General features: G+C 47.5%; 1 protein-coding gene across 6 annotated transcripts in view; it reads left to right on the top strand.

Annotated features, from left to right (window-relative positions):
• Positions 1-13,764, top strand: part of TIAM1 (TIAM Rac1 associated GEF 1) — a 394,669-nt gene that overhangs the window by 325,127 nt on the left and 55,778 nt on the right. For all 6 annotated transcript variants that reach the window (XM_039229055.1, XM_039229039.1, XM_039229048.1 and 3 more), the window contains 2 exons: positions 6,853-6,939; positions 12,765-12,989. In XM_039229055.1, coding sequence (XP_039084986.1) covers positions 6,853-6,939; positions 12,765-12,989 — 312 coding nt within the window. The remainder of the gene's footprint in view (positions 1-6,852; positions 6,940-12,764; positions 12,990-13,764) is intronic.

The following is a 13,764-nucleotide window of genomic DNA, read 5'->3' as shown; positions in this document are numbered from 1 at the left end:
ATAGATTGTAGTATGATGTACCCTAGTAATGAAGAAATGATCTTTCCATACCCCTCTCCCTCAATTATACTCATTGTTCTCCCTTCCCCCACAAACAGTGTTAAAAGAACTTATTTTGGTGTTGTGCTGGGGGTCCCCAAGACCACCCCCGGATTTACTGATTCAGTAAGAGGATGCCTAGGACTCAGCAGATTGTCTTAGTTCCGGCTCTGAGTTATTACGGAGAAGCTGTAATAGCAGCATCAAGGGGCGCCTGGGTGGCTCAGTCAGTTAAACATCCAACTTCAATTCAGGTCATGATCTCACGGTTCATGGGTTCGAGCCCCACATCGAGCTCTGTGCTAACAGCTAGCTCAGAGCCTGGAGCCTGCTTCTGATTCTGTGACTCCCTCTCTCTCTGACCCTCCCCTGCTCACTCTGTCTCTCTCTCTCTCTCTCAGAAATAAATAAAACATTAAAAAAAATTAAATAGCATCAATAAAGGGAAAAGGCACACGGGGTGAGGTCGGAGGAAAGCGGGTGCAAGCTTCCAAGAGCCGTTGTCCAGCCACACGGGACGCCCTTGTTTCCCACAGCAACAAGACGGGACAGTGCACGTGAGATGTTGTCTGTCGAGCAGGGAGACTTGTTGGCGACCCTGTGCCCGGTCACGTAGACACAATCTGCCCAGCACGTACTAAAGTTTCATCCTCCCAGCAGGGGAAGGCTGGTGTTCGCCAGCTCCCGTATTGTTGGCACAAATTTTAGCCCCCGTGAGTCTCGTCAGGGTGTTGGGAACCCACCCAAAATCCAAGTTCCCAGATGGCCAGCCGGGGCCAACCCTTACAGGCAGGACTTTGAAAGAATAGCAGTCAGGTTTGCTACGTTCACGCTCTTCCCACAGTTGTCTGCATTCTGGCGTAGCTGAATATATCATCCCTTCCATATGTCCCTGACTACTTAACATTACACTGTGTGATTTGAATAGCAATGGAGTTGGGGCTTGAGGAAACCATGTGGGGAATCCATGCAGTGAAATTAGTCAGGAGTGGCGAGGCTGGCCGAGGTGGCTCAGATCCGTGAAATTCAGTGCTTCCGGAATTCACCATGCATCCTTTGCGGCTTGGCTGGGACTCTGCGTTACCCTCATTCCAGGACACAGGCCCGCAGCCGCTGCCACCCGGGGAGTGTCCGTCTCTTGGGGGAGGGGAGGAGAGAAGGCAGTAACCAGAAAGCCTGATACAGACACACGGAGCCTACCGTCCATGCTCATTTACAGTTTCTCTCTGAATTAAGTTATTCAGCTTCTTAGCGTCTGAACATCTTCAGATCTTTACTGAGCAGCAGGATAGCAGATTCCTTCCGCAGTCGCTCCCACAGGCAGCCGCTCCTCATCTCCGAATGTTCCTTAGGGCTTTTGGCCTAATGAAGAGAACCTCATTTTGGACCCTGATTACTTGCATTACACCTTCACGCTGTTTACTTGACTTTAAAACTAAAGACGTCATACACCCAGAGGGGGTTTCTTGATGGTAAAGGATAAATGTCTGTGGAAGGCTTGTTAGGCATCAGAAGCGTGACCTTGGTAATTAAAGCAGTGATTGGTAGCAGGGCTGTAACTAAGTGGGTTCTCCAAAGTAAGATGCACCGGGCCGGTTTTTCTCTTCTCTTTGACAGGGCTGAATTGAAAGGTCTTGGAATGGACTGTAAAACTGACTGGTACTTGGACTTGGAAACTGGGCATCAAGCCGCTATACTTTTGGGGTGCTGGGTGGCTCAGTTGGTTAAGCGTCCAACTTCAGCTCAGGTCATGATCTGGTTCGCGGGTTTGAGCCCCGCGTAAGGCTCCGTGCTGACAGCTCAGAGCCTGGAGCCAGCTGTGGTTCTGTGTGTCTCTGTCTGCCCCTCCCTTGCTCATGCTCTGTCTCTCTCTGTCTCAAAAATAAATAACACATTTTTCAAAAACTCTAAAAACAAAGCAAAACCGCCATACATTTTGTATTTTTTTTTTTTACTGCATCAGGTGCTCACGGAACCCATTTAAATTTCCACACTGAAGGTATTTTAGCGCCTCTGGCATCAACCTAGAAAGTATTGTCAACAGCGCTTCTCAGATGTAAAGAAGCAGGGTGTTTTGTTTTAACATCCAGTCTGTTGGGCACCACCAAGGCTTTGGTAAACTCTGCAAGCTCATGCTTGGGGGGTGTGGCATTGCCTAAGGGCTGGGCTCTCAGTGCTTCATCTCAATTTCTGTCTATGTTATTGTCAGCCGCCAACAGTGCTGATTCCTGGACTTCACTTCCCAGAGCCTGCTTTGAGTGGCTACTAGCCTCAGCGAAGCCATTTATTCTGAGTGTCTGGTTCATGCTGGCAGAAGGTATCCCTGCAATGTAGTGATGGAGAAGTTAGAGCCCCCCAGTTCTAAGGGACCTGGTTGCTTCTGACCTCAGAACTATCCAGGATCCTTTTTAAAAAATTTTTTTATTTATTTCTGAGAGAGACAGAGCATAAATGGGGGAGGGACAGAGAGCAAGGGAGACACAGAACCCGAAGCAGGCTCCAGGCTCAGAACTGTCAGCATAGAGCTCCACGCAGGGTTCGAACTCACAGACGACGAGATCATGACCTGAGCTGAAGTTGGATGCTTAACGCACTGAGCCACCCATGCGCCCTCTCAAGGATTCTTTTTTCTTTTTTTTTAAGTTTATTTACTTATTTTGAGCGAGAAAGAGCACTTGAGCAGGGGAGGGACTGAGAGAGAGGGTCCCATGCTGCCAGCATAGAGCCCAATCTCATGAACCGTAAGGTCATGACCTGAGCCGAAATTGAGAGTCAGACACTTAACCGACTGAGCCACCCAGGCACCCCCAGACCTACAATGATTCTAAATTCAGCTCATCAGTATTTAACATTAGCACCTACTCAATTGTGGCTTCCTGCTGTATATTGAGCTCAGTATATATGCAGTGCAGCATATGTAAAAGTTACTAGCACACACCAACATATAAAACTCCAGCTACAAACCACAGTGTCTTCTATTTTAGAACACTTTAGGGAGGAAAATAGGACTTGATAATCAAACTGACTAAACCAATGGAAAGATTTGACACTTCCTCCTCATTTTTTTTTAAGTTTATTTATTTATTTTGAGAGAGAGAAGATGAGCAGGGGAGAGGGAGTGTGAGAATCCCAAGCAGGCTCTGCACCGACAGTGTGGGGCTCAATCCCATGAACCTCGAGATCATGACCTGAGCTGTAAATAAGAGTCGGCCATTCAACCGACTGAACCACCCAGGTGCCCCAAGATTTGACCCTTCCTCAATTTCTCTTAGTCTCCCCTCCCTGCATCTCAGCCTGAACTGATTGTTGAAGTTAGTTCACAGAGTGAGGAGATAGGCTGAGCTTGACCCCAGGCTGCCTGGAAGTGGAAGAATGCATCATTGCAGCCAGCGGACATTCCTTCTTCTCCGGGGACTTCTGCTCTTGCGTTTTTGGTCATGTGCACCATTTCTGTTAGAGGTGTCTACACTTGTCCTGGCTCCTGAATTTCCCCATATCCTGGTGTTGAGGTTTTTGTACTCCCCTGCTGTTTCTGACGATGCCATGACTTTTCTTTGGTTATGGATTTTAGTGTGAGGGACCTTCTGCTTGCTCATCCCAGGAGTTGGTCTTCTTGGTTTCTCTTCTTAGTTTTAATCACTTCCTTCATTCTCAAGAGCGTTATTGCCGCTCGTGGTGCCGCCTCATGGTGGATAAGTTGGGTTTATTTTGAATAATTCCCTCTGCCTACTGTTGGCAGTCATTTGGGGCTGTGTTACATTTGTTGGCCGGGAATTAGATTGTCGCTATTCTATTTAAAAGGAAAAAAAAAACTGTTAAAATTACTGTGTTTTCCAGTGGTCTCAAAATAATCTAACTGTAGGATGTGCAATATTTTCCTTATTGGTGTTAATTTAGGAGACGGTTATAATCCTTCTCCCCTGCACGTGCACATTACTGGCATTGTGAAGTGGAAGCTGCTTCCTGAGACTCTGAGAGCCCGAGGTAGCGTGTGCTGTGTAGCTGAGTGGGGGAGAGCTGCCCTTCTGAACGCTGGGAGAGGGTCCTTTGCCGGACCCCTGAACAGGTGTCTTCCAGTACGAATTCCGGGGCAGAGCCAAAGTGCTGTCTCCCTTTGTGAATGCTGGCCTCCTTTGCGTGAACTTCCAGAAAACTTACTGCTCAAGCCTTCTTGAGCAATCCTATCACAGAGATTTCCCACCAACTCAGGGGGTCCGATCTGTTTCTCGGAGCCATGCTTGACCAGCGCCAATCTCATAGTCACTGGTAGTCCTTGTTATTATCTTTTGATTATTTAAAAAAAAAAAAAAAGACCAAGAAAAGAGGCAAGGGGGCAAAGGAATAGCTCAGGCACCTCCACTGACTTTGGCGTAATGTGGCTTGTAACAAGCTCTCAACTGTCACCTGTCCTGGCATCTTCTGTTCTTGTCCCCTGGCACTTTGTCATTTGCCCGCTTGTTTTTTTTTTTAATGCTTATTCGTTTTGAGAGAGTGGGGGGGTGGCAGGGAGAGGGAGAGAAAGAGAGAATCCCAAGCAATTTCCATGTTCAGCATGGAGCTTGACATGATCTCACAACTTGATCTCACAACTGCAAGATCACAATCCGAGCCGATGTTAAGAGTTGGACATGCAGCCGGCTGAGCCACCCAGGCGCCCCTACTCACTTGTTTTAATAGGAAAAGAAATGTGGTTTCAAAACTTTACAGAAGTGCAGCATTTCAGAAAGCAAATGCTGTATTTTAATGAATTCTATCCATTCTTTCTCTTGACATAGCCCCAATTCCACATCTACTCTAACAGGGAAGAGAAAGAAATTCTCTGCTTCAATGCAAATAGATAAACCTGTGTTAAGGCTAATATCACTTAATCAGCTCATGTATAAAATTATTTTTACTTGAGTGTGTCTTTTTTTTTTTTTTTTAAGTTTATTTTGAGAGAGAAAGAGAGGGCATGAGTGGGGTAGGGACAGAGAGAGAGGGAGACAGAATCCCAAGCAGGCTCTGCACTGTCAGCACAGAGCTCAGTGTGGGACTCGAACTCATGAGCCATGAAATTATGACCTGATCCGAAATCAAGAGTCAGATGCTTAACCGAGTGAGCCACCCAAGCGCCCCGATTTGAGTGGGTCGTTTTGAAACATAATCTGAAAGTTACAAGTTGCTATAAGAATGGATTTTCAATGTAAGAATCAAATAAAGACCAGAAAGTCTTCAGGGTATGGCCTGTGTTTCCCCATCTGAGGGAGTTATGATACTGTAGTGGGCGAAGACAGTTGGTCGTTTTGCCTGAGTGTGGGTATCTATTTCCTGGTCCTGTGAACTAAACAGAAAAACACTTGTTCGTTATGACACAGCCTGAAAAGTCGTGATGACTCTCTGGGTCCCAGTTCTATAATTTTTTATTCTGTTTTGTTGTTATTTGCTTATTTCCTCTTTAAAAGCACTGTGATTTTTTTCTGCCTTCAGCCTTACAGTAAATACCTATATTAGGGGATTACTTTTCTCCTAGACCTGAAATAATGTCAGATCTTCACAACTGCATTAATTCCCATTATTGTTTTAGGGGTGTTTGCGAAAGTCTCTTACTTGAGGGAAAGGGGGTATAGGAGGGGAGGTTCCACTGACAGATCAGAGTAGACTTTTTTTAAAGTAACCTCAGGGCATCTGGTGGCTCAGTTTGTTAAGCCCCTGACTTGAGTTCAGCTCAAGTCATGATCTCACAGTGTGAGATCAAGCCCCATGTTGGGCTCTGCACCAACCCTTCTTGGGATTCTTTCTCTCTCTCTCTCTTTGCTCCTCCCCTGTTGAACTCTCTCTCCCTCTCTCAAAATAAATAAATATACATTTAAAAAATAATAGAAATCTCTGCACCCAGCTTGGGGCTCGAACTCATGACCTTGAGATCAAGAGTTGGATGCTCCACTGACCAAGCCAGCCAGGCGTCCTGATCAGGAAAGAGTTCTAATTAGAGTGTCTAGAAACAGAGGTGCCCAGGGCTTGTAGCCACGGGACTGGAAGCACCTCAGATCCCCAAACCACCTAGAAGCTCAGGGTCTGGTTTTTCCTTTTTTCCTGAAGGGTTTGCCAAGAAGCCCAAGATTAATTAGCCAATGGGCTTTGGGCTCAGGAATCCTGGACAAGGTAAGGTAATAAGATAATTTTATGATCACACTCTAGGATCATAGAGTGATCACACTCTAGGAGAATGTGAAATCAATGAATTTCAGTATAAAATAAGATTTGTAAAGTGAATTGCTCCTTAATCCCCATTTGCAAAGATTTATTAAATTAAGCTCGTATCCATACAGCAATACATATGGCTGGACACATACCATACAGTTTTTCAGATATAACGTATTGTAGGACAAGGATTGGCTGAAAAAAGTCAAAGGACCCAGATAGATAAGCTAATCGTCCCGTTGATGCTGTGAGAAGAGACCACGGAAAAAATAAAACCATGGCATGTGCTAGCAAGCAAGGGAAAACAAAATAATTTTCTTCCATTTGAGTTGATAGGTAGGTGGCGTGAAGATAGACGTGGCTGATAATGTTAAGAGTCCCATGCTCTACCGACTGAGCTAGCCCGGCAGTTTGTGGCTGGTAATGTTAATTTTTACAAGTAGTGACTTCTTTAGAGTGATCTAGAAATGCATTTTTTTGTGCTTTGTGAAATCATATGAACAGGGAACAACACAATTGCTCCAAACTGTAACCAAAAACATTGAACATACTTAGTTCACAGCAGGTATTTCCTGTTGTTTGGTAAACATTCGGAAGGTGTGAGCCTTACCATCCTGTCTTTGTGTTTTCTAGGGTTTTCACTTTCCTCTGTGGAAGAAGATGGCGTTCGAAGGCTCTATGTGAATAGTGTAAAGGAAACTGGTTTAGCTTCCAAGAAAGGTAAGTCATTGAGTATATTGGCTGTCTGTCTGTCTTTCTTAAAATCCCTTGGGGGTTTCCCTGGTTGGCAGATGAGAAAGACACATCCAAAGGGTTCACCTGTAAAGATTATTTGAACACGGTGTCATTGAAAACCCTCCCAGGGAATATGCATATTATCCTATAAACTCAAGTGCGTAAGAAATGTCATGTTTTGTATCTTAAATCTGATTCTGAGCCCATTTCCTTGGGGCTGGTGGGAACCTCCATTCTAATCTGACATGATCGTCTTTCCCTACCATCTAGATGGTGGGGAGGTCCTAGGGGTTTTCCTGAAGCAGAATATTTAGGAACAGCCCTCTGTGCTCTGGTGGCCCAAGCTGACGCTGGCTGTCACCTGAGCCTGCAAAGTCCCTTCAGAGTGGATATGGTCCTGCCCCCCACTCATGGAGGAACCTTTGCAGGAGCTGAGAACCTAGGGTTTCAGAATCCAGTCTTCTTGCCCCACGGAGAGAGCTCTGTGTGTGCACGCCCCGCCCACGGCGTCCCAGGACTCACTGTGGTCTGGGCCACTTGTGACATGCCAGCTCTCTTTCCTCTTTCTACTCAGAGAGAATTTTTCCAGCCTAGATTTTTTTGCCTTCTGTGATGGTTTCCTAGGGCTCCAGTAACAAATTTTCGCAAACTCAGTGATTAAAAACAACAGAAAATTATGCTTTTGTGGTTCAGGAGGCCAGAGGGTCAGAATCAAAGTATGGGCGGAGTTGTTTCCTTCTGGAAACTCTGATGGCAGAATCTGTCCCATGCATGCCTCTCCTTACTGATGGCGGTCCTTGGCAGTCCTCGACTTGTGGCCACGTCCCTCCAACCTCTGTGTCTTTTGTCACATGGCCTTCTTTCCTGTGTGTCTCTGCATCTTTACATGGCCTTCTTATAAGAATATCGGTCATTGGATGTAGGGCCCATCCTAATCCAATATGATTTTATCTTTAATGTCATTACACCTGCAAAGACCCTATTCCTTTTTTTTTAAGTTTATTTATTTATTTTGAGAGAGACAGAGACAGTGGTGGAGGGGTAGACAGACAAGGGGAGAGAACGAGAATCCCAATCAGGCTCCGCGCCATTGGCGCAGAGCCCGACGTGGGGCTCGAACTCCATGAGATCATGACCTGAGCCGAAATCGAGTCGGATGCTTAACTGACTGAGCCACCCAGGTGCTCCACAGACCCCATTTCCAAATAAGGTCACATTCTGATATTCCGGGTGGACGTGAGGTTTTTTTGGGGGGGAGTGCACTTTTCAGCATACCATACGTACCATAAACAAATCAGACTGCCAGGTAGGGCTCAAAACCCACTTTCCTTTCATGGTCTTTGCTGTGGAATTTTTAGTTTCATCCAGGCAGTGGCCAGATCATACCTGTTGAGTGTAAAAGACCAAAACGTCGGGGTCAGGTGCACTCAGACGTAATGGCTTGCATCTGCTCTGTTAGAAGGCAGACAAGAGTGGAGCAGACCAGGACATGGTGGAGTGGCCTCCTTGCCACCTCCTTCCATGTCTTGGTACAGCTCAGTTCTGGGCATTCATGACCTTTGAGCTACCTACGCAGGTCACTTCCCTTTGCGCTGTAAGCCTTGGAGAAGGGCAGCCCGCACACTTGGCTGTGCACAGAAATGTGGCCGAAGTGTGACAAATGGGGGGTAAAGTCAAAGTAGTTTATCCACCACCAAAGTAATTTATGGAGTAGGACTTTCCTTCCATACTTTTCAAGGCCAAAGGCAGCCTGGAGGCAAGTCCACATGCTCACTAAGCTGCATCTCAGCTAGGAGCAGATGTGGCACGATTTATTCTCCCACAAACCCAAAGGCTGATTGTTATCTCTTGCAGCACGATGAGTGTGCCCGTCGGCGTGGTATGGGGGTGGGGAAATACTCTGCCTCGGTTTCAGTCACATCCTGTTTTAGTTCTTTGAATCCAAGAGCCCTGGTTTTAGATAAAAACAAATGATTGTTCCGACCCACTTGCCTTGCATAGCCCGGTCCTCTCTAGATCTAAGAGTAATGTCCCTTTGTCCACTGGGGCCACAGGCATACCCATGTAGAGGGCAGTGTCAAGAAAGAGATTTGGGTTGGGGCGCCTGGGTGGCTCGGTCGGTTGAGCGTCCAACCTTAGCCCAGGTGGTGGTCTTGTGGTTGGTGAGGTTGAGCCCCACATCGAACTGTCTGCTATCAGCCCAGAGCCCGCTTTGGATTCTCTGTCCCCCCCTCTCTCTGCCCCTCACCCGCTCACACACCCTCACAAAAATAAATGAACATTAAAAAAAGAGATGTGGGTTTTTTTAAATGTTAATTCTAGCCTCTCGGTGCAGACCTCTGGATAATGGAGAGCTCACTGCAGACCGTAAGACCTTTTCACAGAGATCTCTTAAGTACAAAGCATTCTCCTTCTTCAGCTTCCATTTACTGTTTTACCTCATTCTTCTCCAGAGATAGCCTTGGGTGTCCACCAGTTATAACTAAGGCTCTCATTTATTTTTGTTAGCCACTTGGGGCTTTCGGCCCAGTTCATTTTTTATTTTTTTTTAAACGTTTTTTTTTTTTTTTTTAAATTTATTTATTTCTAGGAGAGAGAGAGAGAGAGACAGCGTGAGCAGGGGAGGGTCAGAGAGAGAGGGAGACACAGACTCTGAAATAGGCTCCAGGCTCTGAGCTGGCAGTCAGCACAGAGCCCGACGCGGGGCTCGAACCCACGAACCGCGAGATCATGACCTAAGCGAAAGTCGGACGCTTAACCGACTAAGCCACCCAGGCGCCCCTCGGCCCAGTTCATTAACTAATGGTGAATCCCCTTTGATACCTGTCTACCTGTCCCCTGGATCTCACATTGGCTATACTTACAGAATTGACTCTTTGAACCAAAATGAGTTATTTTACACTTAATCGTTGTTCAGCTTGGACATGCTCATTCTGGCCCGTCATTCTTCTCTTGGGGTCATCTGAGGCTGGGAGCTGCCATCTTGTTTGCTGTCCTCTGAGTGTTTTTCTGATGGCTACACAGGACAGAGCCCCATTGAGAAAGCCATGTTCTTCTTTCTCTAGGGCAGGTTCAGAGTACTTTCTAGATACCTGACAGGTTTTGCCATGGCCAGTTATGGGGATTGCTTCTGAGCAGGCTATGGTTTTCCATGAGAACGAAAAGCTTTCCTTTTTCTTCTGCCACATATTAATGAGAGTTCATGTCCATTGAATACCTTCACCGTGCCAAATACTGTGCTAAGAGTTTTACATGGGTTATTTCACTTAGTCTCACTTAACGCATGGTCACTTTTGCGTGTGAGGAAACGGGGGCTGGGAGAGATTCAGTAACATGCCCACGGTCACACAGCTGTTAGGCGGTGACATTGTGACAGAAGGACCCCAGTGAGGCACTTCATTGCTCACTACTGTTGGGCTGCCTACACTCACATATCAATACTGAGAGTAACTCACGCAGGCGACTGCCTGTAGTCATTGTCTACGTCTGCCATGACAAGTGACCACAAACTGGGTGGTTTAAAACAACAGAAATGTGTCCTCTCACAGTTCTGGAGGCCAGAATTCTGAAATGAAGGTGTCATCAGGGCCATGCTCCCTCTCAAGTCTTTAGGAGAGAATCCTTCCTTGCCTCCTCCAGCCTCTGATAGTTCCGGCGTTCCTTGGTCTACACCCCAGTATTCACCTCCATCTTTGCATGGCTCACTCCTCTTCTTTCTGGGCCTCTCTTCAGAGGACATTTATCAGTGGGTTTTGGACCCACCAAATAATCCTGCATGCTATAATCTCAAGAGCATTTACTTAATGATAACTGCGAATCCTGTTTCCAAATAAGTCTCCGTTCACAGGATCTGGGACATGGACATATTTTGGAGGGGCCACCATTCAACCCACTACACACTTGTGGTCCACCAAGTCATGGTAAACCTGGAACTTCTTTAAAAAAAAAAAAAAAAAGAACCAGGGGCACCTGGGTGGCTCAGTCGGTTAAGCGTCCAACTTCGGCTCAGGTCATGATCTCACGATTCGTGGGTTCGAGCCCCGCATTGGGCTCTGTATTGACAGCTAGCTCAGAGCCTGGAGACTATTTCGGATTCTGTAACTCCCTCTTTCTCTGACCCTCTCCTGCGCTCGCTCTCTCTCTCGCTCTCTCTCTCACAGAAATAAATAAAAAACATTAAAAAAATCAATGTTTTGAAAACATTGATTGATTGAAAAAGAAAAAGAACCAAATTCCTAGATGTTTAAGTCTTGTCTTCTGTTTCTCCTTGTATTACCTTCTCTCATATCTAACCAAAAAGGTTGTTCCCAAGAGAATACTTAAAAAAACAACAAACCAAACTACTTTTCACATGGGGAAATTTTGTATTTTCAATTCAAATGCTGTGATGCCAAAATCTGCCCCCTAAACCTGGAGTGGTTCCTTCCCAGAATTCCACCTCTGAGTAGAGAAAAACATTCTTATTTCTCTTCCATTGCCTCCCCACTCCAAGCGCTTCCTGGAGTATTTTATGGTGGAAGATGGATGTCAAGTGGTTTTGGAAATCCGAGCACAGATAGGCAAGGGCTGTGACCCGGTGAAGCCGGGAAGTAAGTACTTCTCTGTGGAAACGCTTTCCTGCAGACTCGGAGGTGGGATCCGTGGATACCTGAGGAGCTGAGTGGCGTCTCATTTCTGCAGTTTATTCATTACCTTTGCCCTTCACTCACTTCCTTTTCTGAGTTTGTTTTTCTACGTGAGTCTTTAAAATGAGAGTTGGACTCTTCTTCTTAGCTGAAACAATATTTCCTTTCATGTTCTGCTCTAACCTCTCCCTTTCTCGAACTGCTGGAATGTTCTTTTGATACCAGGTTGGAACGCCGCAGGGTCTGTCACAACCTCTTGTTCTTTTGGGTTGGGCTAGTTCACAGCTGCTCCCTTGGGTCCCAGACTTTGGCAACTCCCCCAGAATGCTTTGCAAAAGCGGCAGAACCTTTGGGGACCTTCCAAAAAATACTCATCCCGGAGCCCAGATGAAGTTAAAGAAAAGGGGGAGGAAAGGCAAAAAATGATCAATGTGGTTCTGCAGATTGTGTTTGGAATAAGGTGATTTCTACAGTCGTAGTCAGAGGAAGGACGCTCACTGCGCTTTGGTTCCATAGCAGTGAGCAAGAGATGTGAGCCGGCTGTGCCACACGTGTGTGCACTGTCGCATGAGTGTGTACAAAACATATTGATTACAGCAATCAGAGCATTTTCTTTAAAAAATTTTTTTTAATGTTTGTTTATTCTTGAGAGAGGAGAGCAAGCGTGCAAGCCAGGGAGGGGCAGAGAGAGGGAGACGGAGGATCCGAAGTGGGCTCTATGCCAACAGTAGAGCCCAATGTGGGGGGTCGAACCCACAAACCGCCAGATCATGACCTGAGCCAAAGTCGGATGCTCAACTGACTGAGCCGCCCAGGTGCCCCAGAGCATTTCTACCATTTCCCCTCAAAACTGAGGAGGATGGTCGGAATTAGCATGTGTGAAGAGAAGATACCCGGAGCAGGTGGACTCAGGAAGGAGAACATGTGTTTAGCTGGTGTGTGGAAGGCAGATAGGCATGCTTGTCATGTCCGAGTCCAGAACCTTCCGAAACCAGGGCCCACGGGATCACCTGGTGATCACTGTTGAGGACCAGAGCCTGTTTGCACCAGTACCTGGGGCCCCAGGTGAGCTCCACGTGCCCTTTACAGCAGGGTTTCTACGCTGTCGCGATCTGACTCGTCGCTGCCGCGGCCGCTGCTTTTATGTGCGTGTGAAATGAAACATTTTCCATCTCGCGTTGGCAGGTCTGAAAGCAGGAGATGAGATTCTCGAGATCAATAACCGCGCTGCAGGCACCCTGAGCTCCTCTGTGCTCAGAGATCTCCTCACGCAGCCATCCCTGGGCCTCCTGGTGAGGACCTGCCCCGAGCTGGCCGGCGGCGTTGAGCTGCTGGCCTGCCCGCCCCACCGAGCCGACGGCCCCGGGGATCTCGGCGACAGCCCGCTGGCCTTCCTCAGCAGCAACCCAGGTATGTGCCAGACCCACGGCTGAGCCCAGGGCAGCGGGACCTGCTGGGCGTGTGCGCGTGTGCGTGTGTGTGCATGTGTGCGTGTGTGTGTTCCAGTGGCGGGGGGCAAGCGGGCCTAAGATGTACGAGTGAGATGAGCTGGTTACGGAATGTGTGTTTCCTGTTAATTTCCAGGGGCCGGGGACTTGTGTTCTTGAGGGGTGGGCATCAACCTGTCACACACAGAGCTGCTGCTGCTGTGTGTCATTTTGGAGAAAGTTGAATGGGTCGAGGCCACCGTCTCTTGGCTGTGGGTAGAGATGACAAAGACTCACCAAGGCTCTGGGTACCCCCTCTGCCTTCCACGCCACCGTCCACCAAACCGTCCAGCCCGCGCTTTCCCGTCTGTGTGAGAGAGGTCATGGGCTGCCCGGAGGGGAAATGCACTCAGAGCTCAGCTTCTCCTGGGCTCTCCCAGTCTCCAGTCTGAGCAGGAGTCCGTAGGTGGGACCCTGCCCTGCCCCGTCCACTGCTCTTCTCTCCCTGTCCCCTTGGAACCTTGTGCTTTCCCTGAAAGAAGCAACCTGGGGGCGCCCAGGGGGCCTCGGCTTGATGAAAGTATCAGACTTCAGCTCAGGTCATGATCTCATGGTTTGTGAGTTTGGGCCTCACATCAGGCTCTGCACTGATAGTGTGGAGCCTGCTTGGGATCCTCTCTCTCTTCCTCTCTCTCTCTCTCTCTCTGCCCTTCCTTCCCCTGCTCCTAGCCTTAAAATAAAGAAATAAACCAAACATA

Source organism: Hyaena hyaena, unplaced genomic scaffold (genome assembly GCF_003009895.1).
Source record: "Hyaena hyaena isolate Hyena2069 unplaced genomic scaffold, ASM300989v1 scaffold_2, whole genome shotgun sequence".
NCBI classification, from domain to species: domain Eukaryota; kingdom Metazoa; phylum Chordata; class Mammalia; order Carnivora; family Hyaenidae; genus Hyaena; species Hyaena hyaena.
Note: the sequence above shows the minus strand (reverse complement) of the source record. Positions and strands in the feature narration are given on the sequence as shown.